The sequence below is a fragment of the Hakea prostrata genome, chromosome 6 (genome assembly GCF_041222555.1).
Source record: "Hakea prostrata isolate BN-2017 chromosome 6, UWA_Hpros_2, whole genome shotgun sequence".
Lineage (NCBI taxonomy): Eukaryota > Viridiplantae > Streptophyta > Magnoliopsida > Proteales > Proteaceae > Hakea > Hakea prostrata.
The window spans coordinates 40,625,036-40,646,981 of NC_142605.1; the positions used below are offsets into that span (position 1 = coordinate 40,625,036).

Here is a 21,946-nt window from a genome sequence, read left to right on the forward strand (position 1 = left end):
AACACCCGAACTTCGATTCAAAATTATATGATTGGAAAAAAAAACTTCTGTATGAAGAGCTAAGACAATAGAAGACATTGCCATTGCTATTGCTATGAATGTATTCCCTTTAGACTGTTACAGATAGCTTGCGTCAAACCATCAAAATTAAATGGTTTATTCATAGCCTCTATGGTAACTATTTTCTTAATTTCTTACACTAAAAAAAACTATTTTTCTTAATTTCTATCAGTGACAAGAACAAAATTTCCTACATGTCTCATGATGCTGGGATATAATTTTCCACCATTAGCTATTGGTGGTGAGTAACACTCTAAAGCTGAATGTAGATGATGGATTTTTTTTAATTTTTTTTTTAAATATAAAACCAATTTATTCAGATGACAAAGAACTCATGGAAAAGATACAAATATTCCAACCTATAGAGTGGAGCAGGGCCAATCTCTCATGCACATCATCAACAGGTCCCTCCTAGCTAGGTTGTTGACAACGAGTTCGGATCTGCGATCCCGTCAAAGTGCTCCTCGATGGCTTTTCCACCTCAAAATACAAGGGGCCCAGGGGTGGGTGATGGGAGAGTTTTTTTTTTTTTTTTTTTTTTTTTATTTTCAGCTGTGGGGCCCACCGATTTTGTAGTGGTAAAATCGTAGGGGAGCACAGACCCGATGGGAGTGATGATCCAGATTCGTTGACAACTACGTTGCTAGCTCTAAGGAATATGGGAAAACTGATAGACCAAAGAGGAGTTCCCTTTTAACATTAATATCTTCCAAAATGGGCTGAAGTAGAAGTGGACCTGGGCCCATTGTCCCATTAATAAATGTAAAGAAATATACATATCTGTTTCCTTTTTTAATTGTTGGGATAGTACATCTACGAGTCCGGTAATCCTCGTTAGAGAAAACAATGCAACGTGGTATACAATGTAATTTGTTCTACCACAGAATAGAATTATCTCGGAATACTGGAAAAACATCAAGAGAGCACATTATTATCTATTATCAACGGATAGAGAGGTGATCCAGAATCTGCAAAAATGGAGACACATCATCAAGAATAGAAGATATGTATTTCATCATCTCCAGGAACGTAAAAATACCTCTGTTGGGCTCAAACGAAGGGTGATCAATTCAGTTAATATGTCCAAGGACTACTGATATTGACACAGTAACTGTATGATCAGTAACAAATAACATATACACGTTTCTTTGAAAAACTGAAAAGAAATGGACACTATTTACATTTAAGATTGGGTTACTAAATCCCTGTGCCTTTATCAGGATGAATGTACAAATGAGGTTTAGGCGTCGGCAACCACTTCCTTCGTGACCAACCTGTGATTCTTCAATAAGTATCCTCCATGACTCCATCGCTGGTCAGAAGGTGATTTTGTAAGAACCGGCCACAGATCGTGAAGCCTTTGTTTTCTTGTTTGTCTAACTGCAAGCTTAGATTGTTGCCAGAGGACCCAATTCATAACCCTCAAGTAGTTGTTTGATTTGTGGTCTCTGCGGATTGTGCCCGCTGAGCCATAGGCTTTGGGGTCACTTAGTGTCTCCAATGGATGAGGGGAATTAATGAAGGCCTTAACTGCACTTGCCATCACAGCTTGAGATTCACATCTAGTACTGTCCAAAGCATACAAGGCACTCCCATGAGGAAGCAAGGGATGAGGCGGAGACAACTTATCATCTGGTTGAAGAATGTATAACTGACCCATAAGAGAATACAATAGCTTCTGCATTCACAAGACAGGAGATCATGAGTTAACACATCAAAGATATGATGTTGATGTTAATTCAACAAATGCTAGTGAAGAAGAGGAAACTTACATGTTTATTAAGACATGGGTGAGATCGGAATGAGCCATTCAGGCGCTTGAGTAGTTGTGCTGTACGGTTTGAATAGTTGCAAGAGAAAGCCCTCGGAACAATATCTCTGTGCATAATCACTGAACGGACATGGTTGTCATTCAATCCTAACCTTTCAAGGATACGGTGACCCCCACAGAATATAGATGGTGATCCAAATGTGACTACAGGCAACAGAAAGGAGGGAGTAATTATCCCTCTTGTCAAGAGCATCAAGCTAACTAAGAGGGAAAGACTACCCCCCAGAGAATGACCAGTGAAACGAAGTTTTGCTCTCGCTCCATATGTTTTCAAGTGTTTTAGAATTTCTGGCATGAATTGCTTATATATCCCCTTAGCAAGCTCATATATACCTCTGTGAACTGATACATCTGTTCCCTACAATCACAACCCAATTTTCAAGATTTTTGGTGAGATAATGACTAGTAGCATATCTATTTAAAACCATCTAGTTTTCTATAAATTTTCAATCTGAGTAACGTAGTATCGGTAGTATGCTTACCTCAAAGTTGGTTGGCTCAAAGAAGAGGTTTGCTTGCCAAGATGCCAATGAATCTGACCCCTGCCATTCACAGTCGTTATTGTATAAGTTCTAAATGTTGAATGCACCTAGGAGATATTATGATGAAGACTGAAAACAATATATTATCAAAACTACTAGCTTCAATGTATTATTTTCCTTCCATCGACCACTAGATCGATAGTGGTTTGTATGGGGTGCAACAGTTTAAGACTTCCAACCAAAAATGTCCAACATTCATTTTATCCAAGATAGTCCAAGGATTATTCAAACCAGTATTGATTAGAGGACTGCAAAGATTGAAGGCTATTTCAAACCAGTCTATAGTTATAGGCTTATAGCCCCCTTCATTTTGTCCAGCTTATTGTTAATTGTCATCATACGAAATAGGAGCTCTCTCCACCTAATGCCCTACGCTTTTGGGTTGGACTTTCCAGTGTAGGTAAAATGAAATTCATCAAATGGTAATGGATTATTTTATCATTTGATGCTTATTATCTTAAGAACTTCCATATTTGAGCTAGTAAGTACTACATCAGTAAACAACTATGAAGTTTCAGCAAGAGAAGCCATAAAATGTACCTGAATGACGAAGCAACGTGTATCCGTGCTTGGATCATCACAAATGAACCATTCACATGGGCAGGAATGGGGTGATTGAAGTTCCCTTGCTGCCTCTTGCTTTGCCGTCTCTTCTGCAGCTACAACAGCTGTCATCGCTGATGTGGCCATGTAAGCCGCCACTTCATAATTGTAAATAGGTGTGAAGAAGCCCTCATCTAGTATGTGGTCTCTTTCACCAAATGAATCCATGTTGGCATCCTCAGGGCAAGGTTCTGAGCCCAAGGAGAGGAGACCTTTTGCATGAGAACGGATGTAAGATGCAGCTGATGCGGCGATTTCATAAGCTATCGAAGGACGGACTGATTGCCCATGCTTAGACTCCTCGCCATTCCTTAAACTGGAATCAGATATTGAGGCAGAGGGTGTCTCCACGAGGGCATGATCATGGTCAAGTTTCACTTTGTCTCTAGCCACAGTTGCTTTCAACTCCAATGAAGATGTTACATATTGTAGATTGCAGTGCTTCCTTAGATCTTCTGCCTACCATGTTATGAGATATTACAAAGTGTTACCATTTATTGTTTGTTTCATTGAAAATACAAAAAGAATGCCTATAACAACAGTATGGCCACGAGTATAAATAGTTCAGAAAAAATGCTCAAAAAAATTAATGTCTTAATGGGTTTGAAGGGTTTGCTAAGGTGTTTATGGAGACAGAACAGTTGAGGCAGCATAGGTCTAGTTCCAACTAAAAAGAGGTGAGGAGATCCCTCAAAAATATTAGAAATTGTGTGAAATTACAGAAACACACTTGAACCTTCTACTAGGTTCAGGCTGAGATTTGACTGCTGGCTGTGGATTTCCATTTTTCTTTTGATAGTGATATCACACCAACCCCAAATGATTACCATGGATTTCTATACTATTTGTGACGGATTTAAATCCTCTCCAGCACGAGGGCGATGGAGAGGATCTAAATCCTACTCGAAATTGTGTTCATCCTGATTCTAGCACGCGGAAAGCAACGATGAATGCCAGCAAATTATGGGAAAAAATAGAATACCTTGATGTCTTCAATCGCGTATGCCATGTTCGACAAGAAAGCTAGCTGAGTAAAGAGCTTGGTATCGGACCAGGAAGCTCGAACCAAGAGCTGCGAGAACGATTCTTGATCGAAACTCTTTTTTGATTCGTCCTCAACGTCCGAACTGTAATTAACCTCGCATAGACCTTCATCTTCCTCTTCCTCTTCCTCTCCGTCTCCTTCACCATCCATTTGTTCTTTCGGTTGTCTGTTCATCCACCGACTTCGGAGCTCCACCAGCCTCTCTACCCAGTTCGCTTTCTTTTCCTTTTCCATTTCACTTTCATGTTCTGCTAATTCAGTGCCCGCCTCTGGGTTCTCCTCTGAGACCATTTTCTCTCCCACTGCATCAGAAAGAAGAGCCTTGTTCGAGTTTGAATCCGAAGGATGAGTTGGGAAGATCCCCATCGAACGGCTTTTCCTTATTTTGGGCTCCACAGAAGTAGCTCGAATGCGGCTCCCAGAGTAAAAGCGGAGCTGAGACTCGGACATCGTTCTCAGAATACCGGATCGTCTACGCAGGCCCACTCCATTTTGTTCTTTGAGAATGTCGTTTGTGGTGGTGGAGATGGAAGAGCCAGAAATGCTCATTGAGCCACATGCCATGGTTATTCTAATTCTTCTCTCTGTTGCTTAATTTCTTTCAAGAGCTTCTTCTGTTCTTCCACCCTGTGAGAGACACGATTGAGGACTTAGAACCCAGGCGTTGGTGTTGTGAATGGCCTTCTCTCTCTCTCTCTCTCCCTCTCCCTATCTGTCACATACGTAAATAAGAGAATGACTTGGGTCTCATGGGCGGAGTCACCGAAATTGAGGCGGAGAAAACGATACTGAAACCAAAAAAACCGGAGAAAAAACACCTTATTAATTTACTCACTATTTAAGTCTAAAAAACAACAACAGTTAATAAATTATAAATAATTGTCTTACGACATTTACCATTCCCCATCGTTGTATATGAAACGCTTAACTAGTCTTTAATTTAAGGACGACTTTAGACTGTAAGCATAGACCTGCAGATGGATTTAATACACAGCAACTTAGTCTTTCTCAGAAACCTTCACGATTTTAACAATTCTTTTTTCTCTGGGCGGGGGTGGTTGAAAGCAACATAAGAAATATAACTTATTATTTGAATGTTTTTCAGTTCCCCTAGTCTGATTTCAGTAACATAAGAAATATAACTAGCTAATTTACCCAAAAGAAAGAAAGAAATATAACTAGATCCTGATTTTGGAAATGCGGTGTGAACAATGCAGTAGTTGGATTTGCAGATTGCAACTAGACCCAATTGTTCTACTTGAATCTATAACTTATTCTCTCATTGCGAAATTTCATGCTCAAATACAGCAGGAGAAAAACCTGACACGGTATATGGATTACGACTTTGACTTAGCATCCGTGGTTAAGGTATTTAGGTAACTTGAATGACAAATATAAGAAAACATGTTATGTCGCTTAGTCCTTACCTTCAAAACGGTCAAAACCAGGGAGTTGGCTGGTGGTGTTGATTTATAAGTTATAACGTTGATCTTTTCAAAGAAGCTCCGTTCCATTACTTCACCATCACTCTTTGGCACAAATTGTAAAACGTGCAAATAAAAGTATAAAATGATTGGCACATAGAATATCCCGTTTCCACTCCACTAATTTTATTCTTTTGTCTTTCCTGCAACTTACGGAATACCAGAAAAATATACAGTTGCGAATTCAGAATATTCTGTTTGATTGAATTTGAATTAAAATATTTATGTTAATATAAATATCAAATGATTGGTTTACAAGTGTACACTCAGCTGGGTGAACGTAAAGCAAACCCAAGCTCTACCCGGCGTGCCTGTGCAATTAATCATTTACAAGTGTACACTCAGCTGGGTGTATGTAAAGCAAACCCAAGCTCTACACGGTGTGCCTGTGCAATTAATTTTGATTCTTTGTTGTCATGAGCCATGCAAATATGCAATCATTAATTATCAGTCGCTAGTATTGTTCTAAATAACCAACAAATTAATGTTAAACCAAAAAGTTTAATGCTTTTGTGAGGGAGAACACACCGGATTACGTTTTTTTTTGCAGTTTTTATGGCGTTGAAGGTTGATAGTTGATGGTAACCAACAAAATCATGTATTATTTTGTTGAACAGAGAGGTATTGAGGTATTGTCGTTGCTACAAAAATGACAGAAGAAAAATGGAGGGATTTTTTTTTTTTTTTTTGTTTTTTTTTAATTTCAATGCTAATAAAGGTTGGCTAGTTTAATTTTTTAATTTTTATGCGTATGATCACAAAATAATGTTGGGATCCTTTAATTAGTGCAATATATTAGGCGTACCCGTGTAAGTCCCAAGACTCCCAACCTGGTTAATATTATTAACCATTGTTAAGTATATTCAAATTTTAAATACAGAGACCAAAATACTTTAGGTTATTTAATACATTGAATTATTATATTTTTTTGTCTTTTTTTTTTTTAAATATATATACCGATTATCTCTTTTTAATACCATATATTAACTAGACTTGTAAACAGATCGAATTCGGCTCAAATACAGCAGTATTCAAATCCAATTAACAAAACCGCTATCCCTATCCGAATCGAATCCGGTAGAAATTTAGAGTAAGCATCCGAATTCAAATCTTAAACTTTATCGGATGTCCGATAATATTCCGATTCAATAAACTATCCAATTATTGATTGGTGACACCGTGATTGTCATTTTTTTTATATTTCCAATTTCCAATTTTCGATTACCGATTATTGATTTCCGAATCTGAATTTTAACCTATTTTTTAGAGAAAAGTTTTTAATATTTGAGATTTGAATATACTTAATGGCAATTAATGGTGCTAATTTGGTTAAGACCCACACGTAATATATTGTACTAAGAGGACTCACACATTAGTGCACATCATTAAGACTCACACATAATATATTGTACCAAAAGAACTCAACATTAGTTTAAGATGCACTAAAGGGACACACATAAAAGACTCTTAAATTTTTAATAAGTTTATAATTTATGTTAACCTGCAGGAAAGTTTAGTAAATGACATTAATAAGTTAAAATTCTATATAAATAAATAAAAAATTAAGGGTTTCATGGTGGTGATCATGATTCAGTATTGATATCAATTTTTAGATCGAGAATATCTCAATACCTAGTTTAATTATATGCACCAAAACTATGGTTGTCAATAACGTCCCCTTGGATTTTCGGTTTCTGATGGGAAGTAGGAGCTAATAAGTTTCAACAAATTCCCTCCTAATCCCCTTGGCCGTTGCGTTTTACAAATTCTTTTTATTGGTTTCATCTGTACTAAGGAATAACTCATTAAATAAACGGAAAGAAGATGAACAAGCGCACCTACAGCAATGGCGTTGGGGTCCACTGGATCAGAAAAATGATTCAGTTGCATGTGCGCCATCTGATACTTTCAGTCTTAAATTATTATTATTATTAATTTATTTATTTGAAAATTTTTAATTCTCGTCTCGTCTTGGCCGAGATCTCATGAATAACATGAATGATCGGAACTTCATAGAAATGGATGATGGCAACACCAAATTCTCCGGTTCGACAATGACGAAGACATGTTGCAGTGGTGATCTGATCAGTTTACATTACAGATTATACCACAGCATCAAGTGTTACTTTTGCTGTTGCGTTAATAGGATGGATCATGGCTATATTAGGTCGTAATCGATCTGTGTGTAACAAAGGAAGTGCAAATCGATCAAACCGAGATAACAAATTGTTAGACAAGAGTTCTTTTCTGTTAAACGCTTGTACAGGTTGCATTGTAGCTTTTAGATCATATTCGTCATGTAATTAAAAAGAAATGCAGATCGATCGACGGAAGAGCATGAATGTTTCAAACTTCAGAAAACAAAGAATTCATGAATTCGCTTCTGAAAACGAGGAGAGCTAGGAGATCTAACCTGAATGTCGAGGAATCAACGGAACGCGAACGCATTTCGTCGAGCAAATCCAGCAACAACTTCGACAAGGCTCAATGTGGAAAATGCCGATGATAGGAACCTTCGATTGCAACCTCGATCTGAAGCCGGGATAAGCAGGAACTGAAGAGACGCCGAGAACAAGTACAGAAATCGCATCAAGAGTAGCTGAGATTCTCAATGCATAGCGCGAATTCTAGTTAATATTTTCAACTAATTTCTATTAGATTCTGACATTTTTCAGAGGCTAAAAGACGCAGAGGAAAGAGAGACAGTTCATCTCATCTGTCGCCCTTTCTTGTTTCTCGCATACCCTTCCTCACATTATATACGGGACGGGGAGTGTCCGATAGAGCAGAGAAACTAAGCACGTGGATATTTCAATAGCCAGCGACGTAACCCGATGGAAGCCACATGGGTGTGGCTTTGATGGATATTTACCAAGATGTCCCTGTTTTTTGTTCCAATGACTAGTACGTACACCCAATTAAATTTATATGGTTAACAGTTTTATATTTTTTGGAATTAATAACTTTTTATTTCGAGGTGAGGTAAGGGTGTCAATCGATACGGTTTCGATAATTCAGTACGGTATCAATTTTGAATATCGAAAACCATAACCGTACCGTACAGTACTGTTTCAGTATTTGTAAAAACGGTTCGGTATGATTTCGGTATTAAATCGATATGAGAAAACGGTTTAAACACGGTATCTAGTGCGATACACTTTTGTATGAACAAACCCATCCCACTTTTGTTATTAGTTCATTAAGATCCTAATGAAATTGTGACCAAACAGTTGATAGAATTTGATATTAACAGAGACAAAGCAAGTAAATCTAAGAAGATGAATAAATAACGAAATGAAAAACTGAAATAGGGAATTATGGATTGGATAAATGTAAGGTGTTTTCATTATAAAATTATATTTATATCCCTTAATTTTGGTACCAATTCGGTCGGTTTCAGTACATACCGACGGTATAAGTATCTAAAATCGGAACTGTACCAAATATATTCGGTTTCGATATGTACCATACCGAATTTTGAAGGGTATGGTACGATGCAGTTTTAGACAGCGCGGTTCGGTACGATTAAAATGTTTCGATACACAATTGACACCCTTAGGGTGAGTACTAGTATATATATACCACATTGAGTATTGAATCCTTAACCTCCTCACTAAGAGATGTTAATATTACATTATTACAAATTGAGTAACCGCTGAATGGATAATAGTTAATATAGTAAGACATTTAAAAATTAACAAGGGAAAGCCCAGGTGAGCATTAGCAAAATTGAAAATGAAAAGAGGAATTAGAGCGTTTCCTTATTCATTTAAATAAAATTTTTATACAAGGGTAAGTTTATAATCAACCTCTTTCATTACCGAGTCCCAAATCCCAGGTGTAAAAAAAAGGGGGGGGGTTTTTTTTTTGGGTGGGTCCCTTTAGTAGACCATAAATTAATGTTGAGTCCCTTTAGTGCAAATGTGCAATGTATTACGTGTGAATCTAAAACAAGCTAACATGGTGTTCAAATTCCAAACATAAAAGACCAAAATGCCCCCCTCAAATTGTTTAATATATTGTGTTCATATATAGTTTTGAAAATAGATAATTGAACTTTAAAAAAACACAGGCACACAAACTTCTTTAGAAAAGAAAGATAATTAGTCATTAAACATTAATTATATGGTTAAAAATATATTTATTTAAAAAGAAAATCTAAAATAATTTAAAATTTTTTAATATACTTAACAACCACTTAAGAGAACCTAACATTAATTTATGATCTATTAAAGAAACTTACCTGTATAGAACTAAATATTTAAGTATCCTCCTTGGTAATGTCAGTCGATGAAAACATGATTTAGTATGTTTTAAAGAATTTTTTTTTTCACAATTGAGTTGATTACATGGGTACATGATATTTGATGGCCATCACGTTATACAAAAAGTACTACTCAAGCAGATTCAATACGTAAATAATAATGTTTATAATTTAAATAGGCGGTAGGTGGGTCCCCACACAATGGCGAGGGGCAACTTAGGTAATTTACCTTCGGAAATGCCAATTTGGCAAGCAAGAAAAATCCAATAAAAGGTGAAAGCCAAATGTTAGGTTGCATGAAGCAGCCAAGTCCAAGGGGTTCCATCTATTGCCGTCCCATCTTCTTGTGGGCGCCGCCGTGCCTCCTTGTTTCCAGCAAACCCCAACGGCAGGGAGGGAGATCTGATCGGGTGGATGATCCGGTGCTGCGGAGATATAAAGGGAACAATTTTTTGACCGTTGTATTCAAATCTAATATGCATATGATCCTTAAAAGAAAAAGCCTCCCTTGCAAATGTTGCAACTTCAATATTTACTCCAAAGATTGCTTCACTGTGCGAAGACTAACACCTCATAATATCAAAAAAAAATTTACCAAAAAAAAAATAATATCAAAATTTTTAAGGTAAAAATGAAGATCCGAATACACAATTCTTAAGTACAGTCTAAAAGTATTTTGTATATATCAACATAAAAGCCATATTTAAGAGGCGGCTTCCCATATTTAAGAGGCGGTTTCCCGTAATTGGCGAAACAGTGTGCACTAAATGTAACAAATCCACTGCTAATATGACTTTGCCATCATCTTTGTAATGGCATATAGCATCGCCATTTCAAGGGTTTCCTCTGAAGATAGTCAAGATGTGCATAAATTGACCCAGACAAATCTCACTTTCAAAAAAAATGAAGATACCATTGGGCCTGCCTGTGGTGTATGGACCTGGGCCAGCTCTAATTTTCACCCTGAATGCCTGTACATTTAGGTGCAATATCTGAACAAATAGGGGAAGGGCATTGATATAGATATGATTGTTTTATTTTGTAAGGTTGTTTTGTAAGGTCTCTATCAATATTGATTCAAAACATCCAGAAAATTTGACCGTGTCAGGCAAACAATAGGTCTGAAATCAAAACTAACCCACGTTTTGCTTCCATTCATTTAACTTGGTCAATTCTTAGAATCAGTGAGATAAGAAATTCAAATTTACTACAACATCATAATATGTTACATGCAAAGTATGTTTGCATTGCTTTGGCAATATTAGAAGAATAGTAATTCTTTGTCCTTCTCAGTGCCAATAAAGATTGTCCATAAAATCATTATCCAAGATCTTAGTGAGGTCGAGACAATCTTTTTCTTGGCCAAAAAGTAGGAAGTGATGTAAATGTGTCAAATGCTTAGGGGTTAGGGTTTTTTTGGCATCACTCATCCCCTCTTTAAACAAAAAATATATTCTCAAAATGATGATATTTGGGTCTTTGATGTGATAAATTTGAGGACATACCTAAAATACAAATCATGTGTCAACAACAAATAAGATTCAATGGCTTATTTCAAGAAATAAAAGGAAGTTTTGCCTTTTCAAAAGGCATTCAATATTCAAAAGACGAGCAGTTTAACTAATAACAAAAAGAAGACGGCAACAAGTCATAGACAAGTGTGGATCATCTCCTCTAACGGGGAGTTCTCTGTGCTCCTCCAATGGTCTTACAAGAGGCCCACAAGTAAGAAATAATAAGATATATATATATATATATATATATATATATATATATATATCATCACCCTACTCTTGTGAGTCCTTCTATAATTCGTAATCAACAGCCTCTAGACTTGTAATAGACTAACCATAAAAGAATTTCCTTCCCTGCTAACCTAAAAAACAAAGAAATAGAATTCGTTACCTACAAGGAAAAAAATTTATGTTACTTTCATATCTTTCCATCACATATTTAAGAGAATATTCATTTCAATTTACTTTGTTAATACTAGAAAGATAAATATCATCTCATAACTAGAAAATCAATAATTCAAATTCTTTTCACATGACTGATTGTTGAAAATCAATTCTTTTCATGACGTCTTTGGCTGGCATTGCACTTTTTTTTTGTACAAATAGGTCTATATATTCACGCACGACCCACACAAGGCATCAAGATTACATAAATCTAAATACCCCAAATCCAAACAAGGCCAAAGAGTCCGATACGTAACGGACATAGCCTTACAAACAAGAGAAGTCAGCTACAGCATTGGCTGGCATTGCACTTGTGCAGATATGTTACTGAACAAATTCTTTCCCTACTCGAGCCTCACCTTTGTGAAAGTATAAGGAATCTCTAATGTAAAAGGATATTCTTCGATACAGTGGTGGTGTGTCATGATCAATGCCACCCCAACACATACCCTTTTTACCTTATCTATTATATAATTCATAGACATAGAGTGGCAACCATGACGAGCATTTATTATATATTAGGTTCTTACGTACCAACATTAATATTTGACCATGTAATCCTTGATTGAGTGATGTACATTGTTGATTCCTCTCTTGATCGCTTGAAAGGGTTTTAAAAATATTCTATTTCATCTAAAAAGGAGAAAGAGATGGAACGTTCAAGACTTCTTCTCTTCTTGTAACCACGTGAATTTTTTGAAAATGAGAAAAGGTTCTCTAGCTGGTTTGTGAAGATAAGCTTATTTATGTTGTGTGGTCCAAATATTTAGTATATTTTAGTTGAATTCATACTTAAATTTTGTAAACATGTTGTCGTTTTAATAGAAAATTTGTTTTGTATGGTCAAATGTTGACGATTCTTGAGGGGAGCTCCATGCTCCATTTAATTCTGTCATGTGAGATTAAAAAGGAGAAGTTGACAAAAATGACTAACGGATCGATATGAGTTTCATAGATGATTCTAAAATGGGATTAGGATTCAATATCTTATTTGTTGATACCGGTTGATCCATCTTCAATCTTGGCCCTTAATTTCAGTCTGAATATTTTATTTACGTGGAACATAAATTTTTCGACCTACATGATTAAGATTATTGATATGTGTTCGGTATCTGATCTCAAAATAAGATTTTATTTTTGTTTTTAAGTAAATTAACTAAAGTAGAATTTTACATACTGAAAAAAGGTAAATTTTGTTTGAAGATTGGACACTTGTCGATAATTCTATCATGTGGGTTGAAAAATTTTCTCTCCATGTGAGTAGAGGATCTAGACTTCGACTATTGTGTTCTCCTTGTATCCTTCGACCACTATTTACAATATAAGAAGAGGCCCACCTTTAAGGACTGATACGGTTGGCTAGAATGAGCCTCTTTTTTTTTTTGTTGCTAACCCCGGTTTTCAAGACTTTGCCCTGACTAATCTAGTGTTCGACCCGGGTCGCACACCTGGCTGTGGTGGGTGAGTCTCCCAGCTGGGATTTTTTGCATCCACAAGGTTTCAATACCGGAACCTTGCTTAGGCGGACCAAGCCTCTCTTTTAAATGTAAGTTTCGATCACCTCCTTGTTATTGTTTCTTTGATGTTTTTTTTAGTTATGTATATATTGTGTGGACTCATGTGAGATCCATTGAGAGTCTCACCCTAATTTATATTATCAATATTTAGACTGAGCTCTACACAATATGTGTGGTTAAAAAGCGTAGAGTGTTCACCCAATGGAGAGATGATCTAGACTCCTTAAACATGTGATGGAGGGACGTGAAGAGAGCACAATCTTCTACTCACGAGAATAAAAGATCCAATCTTGAAACTCACTGATTCGATCCCAAAACTTTGAAATCATAATTAGCTTTTTCGGAGCAATTGGAATTAAGATCAATCTGATCCGATCCGATTTTTCGAACCATTGTCTCGTGTAGGATTTTAACTAGTGAGTTCCTGGTCTTTGCAGATCGATCGTAGTGGACCTTGCTTCAGTCCTGCGCATTTAATGCACAGGACTGTCAACCGAAACATTCATGACCGCTGGACCAAAATCTCGATCGAGATTTTGATCTCGAACATTGATATTCAACCGAAATTTTGATATGACAATCTAAAATTTCGCATGACAGCAGGACTGAAGCAATTTCTGATCGAAAATGAAGGTTGGTAGCTATCGCATGCCTCGCGACCTACCATATTAAACAAAGTCCCAACATAGCATTACGACAGACCCTTAGATGTTGATGGGTAAGAATACAGCCGAAATAGTAACAGTTAAATAGATAGTTTTCCTTAAGTAGCCTCCTTGATATTTAATTATCCCTTCTTTTTCCAAAATTTCCCCCAACTTCCACAGAGACTTCTTTTAGTTTAATAGTCATTATTAATTTGTCTTTCTTATCTTTAATTAACTTTTAATCACTTTTAAAGCAACCAGAGATTCCTGTAAATGAAATAATATTTAAAATTACCAAGTGTTTTTTTGGTAAAGATTTATTATTATAGAAGGGCTGGGCTAGTTGTTTCTATTTTATTTTTTCGAAATTGCTTCATTTATACGTATTAACGGGTCAAACGAAATTTTGAGTCGTTAGATCCCAAATTTCAGTCAAGATTTCAATACAGACCAAGATGTACCGCTTAGCCGTCCTATGCATTAAATCCACAAGACTAAAGCAAGGTCCATCTTTTTTGGTGAATGGGCCTAGTTAGCTAGCCTCGGTTCCCCTGTCCCCCTCTGAGGGTTGGTTGAGGGCTGGTGCTTCCAGCTCCCCCCTCCCTCGGGAACACTTGCGAGGGGAAGGGGGCCTCCGCTTCTTCATTTGGGCGAGGTTCGGGAAGCGGCGGAGCCGCCGGTGGCCCTTTTATATGTTCACACGCTCCATTTAGACTTATCCAAAATTTGATTTAAAATATTATTTTGTAAGTTTTTTCATTATTGTTTAATATGGGTTACCTCTTACCTAGGACTGAAGCAATTTCTGAAAAAACTTGCAACATGGCCAGTAAGCCGTGACGGCTATATTATATTATTTTATGTCTTGAAAAGGCCATTTATATGTATAAAACTGAAAAAAACTTAATTTCTATATATATAAAGAAATATTTTTAGTAAATCACAAACCCCTCCTACTATATTTATCTAGTCAAGGAGAGCTATCATTAAAACACCATAGTAAAACTACAAATTGCAACCAACGGGGGTTGGTCCAAGTGGTAAGCAGTTTGGTTACCTTACACAAGGTTCTGGTATTGAATCCTTGTGGATGTAAAAAATCCCCATTGGGAGACTCACCCACCACAGCCTGGTGTGCAACGCGGGTCGAATAAGACCATGATGAGGGTATTTTCATTTTTTTTCCCTTTTAAATACTCTTATTGAAAGTGCAAAAGATATCTAAACGCATGTTGTTAGTGTTGTAATCTTATACTTTGGAATATTTTTAGAAATATCTCAAAATAATTATGGAAAATCACAAACATTCAAGTCTAGAGGGTTGATTCCTTAGAATTGATGTATCTGAATTCTCGGGTCTATCTATACATGATTGGATTAACTTTATACACTCTAAGTATAAATACACGAATGATTTGGAATTAGTGGATATGATTTGGAGTACACTGTGTTGGCTTATATAGAATGCCCGCAATGAATTTGTTTTTGAAGGGAAGCAACTCCATTTAGAAGGATTGATGAATCGTTTTTGGGCATTATATAATGAAGTGCAATGTGTACAGTTGAACATTTCATATGAAGAGATTGGACACACAATATCTGGCTCCAACTCACTAGATGTTGCTTATCATTTTCAGGTTTATGTGGATGGCGCTTGGGATAAGCAAAGCAAGAAGGGAGGACGAGGTTGTATTATCTGGGACTGGAATGGAGATTTCCTTGCAGCAAAGGCACATTTTGGTCTTAGCATGTCGGTAATTGCCGTGGAATTAGAGGCGATAAAGGATGGGATTTTGTTGGCGGAATCACTTCAAATTACCAAGCTAGTTATCTTCTCAAACTGCAAAGGTGCAATTGAAGCCCTAAATGGTGGGAGTCATTCATTAGACTGGACATGTTGTTGTCTTGTGGATGAGATTTTGAAACTTAGGATGTCTTTTGAGTCTGTGTTTTTTACTTTTATTAGTAGGTCCAACAACACTTATGCAGATTTCATTGCTCGTGGGGCTATAAAGTTTAATATCTCTAGAATTTGGTGGAATTGCCCCCCTATTTCATGTTAAAGAATTCTTTTATTGCCTCCAGGGATCTTCAGCTGGAGAGCTTTATATAAGCTTACTTTTGGACGGAAAAAAAAAAAAGGTTTGATTCCTTGTTTTCAATTTAAAAGTTTAATGGTAACATAAATAATCATCAGAGTTACATGGGACCCACATGGATTAGAAGCCAACAAGAGTGTCTTCCCCATGTGTCGCACATTTTATTATGTAAGAACACACATGCTGAAATTTACATCCCCGTCAACACGTCCTTCTTTTTCTTATTGAAACAAAAAATGAATTCCCACAACAAGGAGGAATTTGTCCACCACATCTATTTTGGTACAGATAAACGTATCGCCTACACGAGACATATGTGAAAAATGATAAAAAGCTAATACAAGAGAGACTTGTTGGCAATGGACAAAGTCTATTACAAGGATTAGTATTACATAAGAATCCATAACTACTAAGGTTGATAATCCAATTTGCAACGTGTGTTAGGACAAAAAAAAGATTGTTGTTTATCGAAAAAAAAGAAGAGGATAAAACCTAAAATACCAGTATTTCATATGAGTTCAAAACTACTAAGATTGATTACCAAAAAAACCTAGTAAGATCAAGAATCTAAAATTGTGTCATGTGTATTAGAGGTTGATGCAAGAAAGAAAAAAAGAAAAAGAAAAGTCATGTCCATTGGAAATTTCTCTGAGTGCTCTCCTTCTCGTGATTATTATATTTATATGATCCTAGTAACTTGTTTATTTTTTAAAATAAAATAAAAAAAAAAGTTGTTTATTTCAATAAATAAACTAAATTTAATATCCCAAGTGGAGAAAAAAATTTACATTTAAAAAAGCATGCTTATAGGATACTTGTCGATGCTCCATATGCTTGTACAGTGTACTCGGACTAAAAAAGTCTTGACAATTTGTAAAGAGATCAACTAATCTGAAGATCTCTTTTATAAATGTCCACTTGAACGCAATTATTTTATTAAAAAATAGCTAAGCTTAATTATAATTGGACAACTGATAAACTAAATCATAAATTAATAAGAAATATGATAAATAAATTTCTTTGAAGGCAAATAACAATAAAAATATATCTAATTGAAATAAATAATAATAATAATAAAAAGAATATAATTCTATGTGACTATCCTTTATAAAGTAATAGACGATTTACATTGATCCTTACTTGCATATCACTATGCTACTGACAATTCAGATCAAATCTATTTTGAAATTTTGATCTCGATCGTTCGTTTCGATTTTCACCACCTTTGATCTGAACGATTGAAATTTTAATAGTTTCATATTTAGAACTATAAGCATTTCGAATACATTTTAAGATAATTATTACGTATAATTTAAATATACGATGAAATTTAATCTCGGGTTTTCAGGGGACTCAAATACCTGACCCTCTTCTTACTTGGAGGAGTTAATCTTTTGCCAAATAAGCAATTCGTCGAGCATTGGGGTTAACCCGACGGTTCATCAGTCATCATGGACAGCCGCTGGACGGGACCGTTCAGAAAAGGCATTATATTATTTGAGAAAATTATTAATTTTATTTTCTTGTAACATTTTTTTAATTCAGGCGATGAGGACATGAGGGAAGGTTTTGTTATCGGAGGTCGCGATGGCGGTGGACTTCGAAGCTTGCTGAGAGGCTGAGAATCGAACGGTGCCATCCATGGTGGAAAAAGGATTTTTGTTTTCGTCTACGAAAAAGGCATAGAGCTGCGTTGAGAGTGGTTTCTTGGCTGGTTTTCCGCTTCTGGTGGTGGTGGTGGTGGTGCGTTCCAAGAGTTATCCTTGTCAGTCTTCCAGTTGATGGTCGCAGTGAGAGGAGTATCGCCATGAACGGTAATGGATATAGCAGAATGGAGTCCGAGTATATATGGAGACACCATAGACACGAAACAAGAGAGAATCAGTGTAGTTCTGCTCTTGTTAAGCACATCAAAGCTCCTGTTCATCTTGTAAGATCGCTTTTCTTTCGATCGGTCCATGCTTATTTATTCTTGAACTAACTACGCCGTTCTCTATATGTTTGCTTTCGTGGTTCTGTTGAAGTTTTCGTCGCGTTTCTCACGCTTGAGAATGTTCACTATTGATGATTTCTCTGAAAGATTTGACTATAGGTTTTCTTTTTTCCCCGACATATTTGAACGAAATTTTCGGTGTAGATCTGATTATTTCAACTCGATCTGGAGTGTTAAATGTTCTATTTTAGATAACCGAATACCTGAATCTTGCGAATTTTATGGACTCCTTTTTATGTGGTTTTTCCGCTTCCACGTTTGTCAGCTTAGAATTTCTAATCCGGATTTTGTTAGTGCACTTTGGACTCTTCTACCGGTAAAAATCTTGTGTTTCTGACTAAGGTCTCGAAGTGTTAGATTAGGAAGGATAGGAGATTTTGAAAATCTGTGGATTATTTGTTCCTCTTCGCCATTGTGGCCTGAGCTTTTGAATTTCTGCTTTTCGCCAGGTTCTCTGAGCTGCACGATGGTTTCATTGTTTGCGGGATTTAGATTATATTACTTCTTTATTTCGATAAAGAAGTCATCTTCGTATTTGTCGGATAGTCCTGATTTCTGGGAGACAGGAATTCTGGAAGTTCAAGAATGACTTTTCAGGATTCAGATGATTTGTTTGATGCCTTTTTCTGCTGAATAAGATTTTAAGCTTCTGTTTCTTAGCTTTCCATGTGATTATACCTTCCCAAATTACTTAATTGATGTTCCCCCCTCCCCTCTCCTCGCTTTCTTTCAGGTATGGTCTTTGGTGAGGAGATTCGATCAACCACAAAAGTATAAACCCTTTATCAGTAGGTGCGTTGTGCAGGGGGACCTTGAGATTGGTAGCGTCAGAGAAGTAAATGTAAAGTCTGGCCTCCCAGCCACAACCAGTACTGAAAGATTGGAGCTTCTTGATGACAACGAGCATATCCTCAGCATTCGGATTGTTGGCGGGGATCATAGGCTAAAGGTTTTGCTTTTTCTCTTACTTTTCACTTCTGTCATCCTGTCACTCTGTGCTTATTTGCTGATTCAGTTTTCAGCTCAAATAGGATTTAAATATGGCTAGTAGCGGAGATATCAGAGACTACAACCAAGATGAGCTTAGTTGGTGCTTTTAAGCAGAATGTTGTGGAATTTACTTGAAACACTCTGTTGTTTGCATGGTGTTGGCATGATTTTCCTGTGTGCTGTTCTCATGGCCTTCTCACTGAAAATGTATTTGGTCCATCCACGAAAACCAACTGCAAATCATTTCCTAATATGTTTGTATAGCTGACTTTTTGATTGTTAATTTTAGTTTTTCTCCTATGAATTTGAAAAAGGAAAATCAAGATTGGATTTGATATTAAATGACCAAATATAGCACCAGCTTTTAGTAGGTTATGCGATTATGGCTTTTCATTTACAATGAATTTATTTTCTTTCCTTTTTTCCCTGCATCTTGCCATGTGATGCATTACGATAGGTTGGAAGCATTTTATTGGGTCGTGGTCAGGTTAATTAAGATTTTGATGAAATGTCATTTGTTCTTGAGGTTTGAGATTAAGTTGTTGGAGTAGAACAGTTATCCATCTCTAAAATGCTATTTAAAATTGGATGTTTATCATTCAAAGTGTCTTGAAAAACCAGGCTGCTGCCTCAAATACTTCCTATTTGCTTTAGATAAGATTTAATTTTCTATGAACTGTTCATGTATGAACCTGTTGACTAATCGTGGATCTAAAATTTTTTAACAGAGGAATTTCTTTATATCTTATGTTTTTACTTTCTAGTTATCTGTTGCCCTCTTGGTTGAATCAGGTTGGTTCCCACCAGTGGCGTACTTGCAATTAAGAGAAATACCAAATCTTGGTTCCACCTTGAAGACCTATGGGCTAAAATTCTGTTGTTATCTACTGAAGTCTAGCATTTGGTTTCATTCTCTCACATCTTGTCCGGTAGATCATAAAAGAATAACATTCAGGCTGCTAAAAATGTTATTTAGGATGGTTTGTCTGATCTGTTAATTTATTTGGGTGGGTAGAGGGGACTGCATGTGCTATTTTCCATTTTCTATTTCTGCTGCTTGTCTGCCAGTGTATAGCACAACATGAAGCTGCTGATTTAGCTTAAGCGTTCCTTGAAACAATGATCACTGTAGATCTAATTGTGAATACCATATTTTGTCTGGATGATTGTATCTGACTTCATTTCTCATGTGGCCACATAGGCAGAAGCCCCTCGCTGTACATTCTACTCAGGTTACTTATAGGACAAGATACTAGCCTCAGTTGTCTTTCACTCCTTAGTTTGACTTCTGTGTTTCCTCTTCCAATCAGCAAGACCAGCTCAATATCTTTCTCTAACTGTTTCTTCTTTCTCATTTTGCAGAACTACTCATCCATCATAAGCCTCCACCCAGAGATCATTGACGGGAGGCCAGGGACCCTGGTGATTGAATCATTCGTGGTGGACATTCCCGATGGGAATACGAAGGATGAAACTTGCTACTTTGTCGAGGCCTTAATCAAGTGCAACCTCAAGTCATTGGCAGATGTCTCGGAGCGGCTAGCAGTGCAGGACAGAACTGAACCAATAGATCGAAGCTGAGTAGGTGGTTTTGGTTTGGGGGAAATGGGGTGATGGAGGCTCCGATCACCATGGATGAAGCTTCTGAGGCTTTCGGATCTTGGAAGCTTTGGAGACAGACTGGTAACAGCTTTTCTTCCCTCTACAGGGGAGTGGAGACTTTGCTCCCTCTTCTGCTTTTGTTTGTTCGTTTCTTGGTGTTAAAATGATAGTGGAATTTCCTGTCTTTAGTAAACTTGATCTATGCATTTAGACCAAAAGAGAAATACGCAAAAAACAAAACTAGGTGCTTTCCTGATTTTCCCGAGTATTGTCCATGGAGTATTGATCTATTGTTGTAAATATCTCTGCTGCAAGGAGTTGGTGTTTGTAAATTGGTTATCTGTGCTGTAGTTGCACTAGTTGCAGAAAGAGATACAGAGTCAAATATGTAGGCATGTTAAGGCTGCTTGATAGATTTATACTTGCCGCTCTTCGAATGTCATTTGCCTTACTGTTATTGATATTACCTGTAATGGATTAGTTGTTAGGCCTTGGGCTTTGGAAAATAAGGCCGTATGAAATGCTTCAAAAATTCTACCTAAAAAAGAAAAAGAAAAAGAAAAAGAAAAGAAATGCTTCAAAAAGAACTTAAATGGTTGTAGTGTCTGTTATGAGGTAGCATTTTTGCTTTATTTTGTTTACGAATCTACAGATGCAATAGTTTTAAAACTATATATTCCTTTTCTTCTATCTTGAATGAAATCAAAACCGTTTCTGATTAAACACTGCTTAATCGAACAGATCGCCTATTCCCTGGTTTAAAACCCCAAATGATTTGACCAAGTTGACATGGATGTGTTAATTTGCGAGTAAAGGAGGGCCCAGTCTGACCACTTTTGAAGAAGATATTAAGTGTTCAAGTTATGAATATTTGTTGGGTTTTCTTTGCTTCTTTACCCACTAATATTTTAAGTTGAAATTTTTTATTGTTGTGTATCAGACGTACAGAGGTACGCGTTTCTGTTTTCCCCTCTACCAGTATGAAGTTTTTTTTTTTTTTTTTTTTCATTTTTTGTTATGCTAAATAAACTTTGAATTAGTTAAGACAATTCTGTTTTCCCCTCTACGAATATGAAGTTTTTTTCTTTTATGCTAAATAAACTTTGTATTAGTTAAGACAACAATTACAAAGATTAGCAATATTTATTACAACAATTATCTTCTGATAGTGTAAGGCAGATGTTCTGAGTGTTGGCTGGCTGCATCTTTTGAGGTTTTCCACTCTACCAGTATGAAGTTATAAAGTCAAGCATGTATCTTCATATGGTAAATGCTAAAGCCTTATTTTTGCCCAAAAAGTAATATTTCAGT

The 21,946-nt window shown here is 36.4% G+C and overlaps 2 protein-coding genes across 4 annotated transcripts; one reads left to right on the forward strand and one right to left on the reverse strand.

Moving 5' to 3' along the window:
* Positions 1-1,001: 1,001 nt before the first annotated feature.
* LOC149014145 (alpha/beta-Hydrolases superfamily protein) lies at positions 1,002-8,279 on the reverse strand. Of its 3 annotated transcripts, XM_089159425.1 has the most exons (7): positions 7,979-8,279; positions 4,979-5,052; positions 4,019-4,869; positions 2,974-3,495; positions 2,374-2,433; positions 1,833-2,249; positions 1,002-1,738 (listed from the first exon to the last, which is right to left on the reverse strand). In XM_089159425.1, exons 3-7 carry the CDS (start codon positions 4,643-4,645, stop codon positions 1,301-1,303), a joined length of 2,064 nt encoding a protein of 687 aa, XP_089015551.1. In that variant the 5' UTR covers positions 4,646-4,869; positions 4,979-5,052; positions 7,979-8,279; the 3' UTR covers positions 1,002-1,300. The 3 variants fall into 3 exon arrangements, with proteins under 3 accessions (XP_089015551.1, XP_089015554.1, XP_089015552.1); XM_089159428.1 differs by lacking the exon at positions 4,979-5,052 and having other exon boundaries at positions 4,019-4,793; XM_089159426.1 differs by lacking the exon at positions 4,979-5,052.
* Positions 8,280-17,574: 9,295 nt separating this feature from the next.
* On the forward strand, positions 17,575-20,967 carry LOC149014146 (abscisic acid receptor PYL3-like). Its single transcript, XM_089159807.1, has 3 exons — positions 17,575-17,980; positions 18,777-18,992; positions 20,396-20,967. The coding sequence occupies exons 1-3, from the start codon at positions 17,858-17,860 to the stop codon at positions 20,612-20,614; spliced, it is 558 nt and encodes a 185-aa protein (XP_089015933.1). The 5' UTR covers positions 17,575-17,857; the 3' UTR covers positions 20,615-20,967.
* Positions 20,968-21,946: the final 979 nt, after the last annotated feature.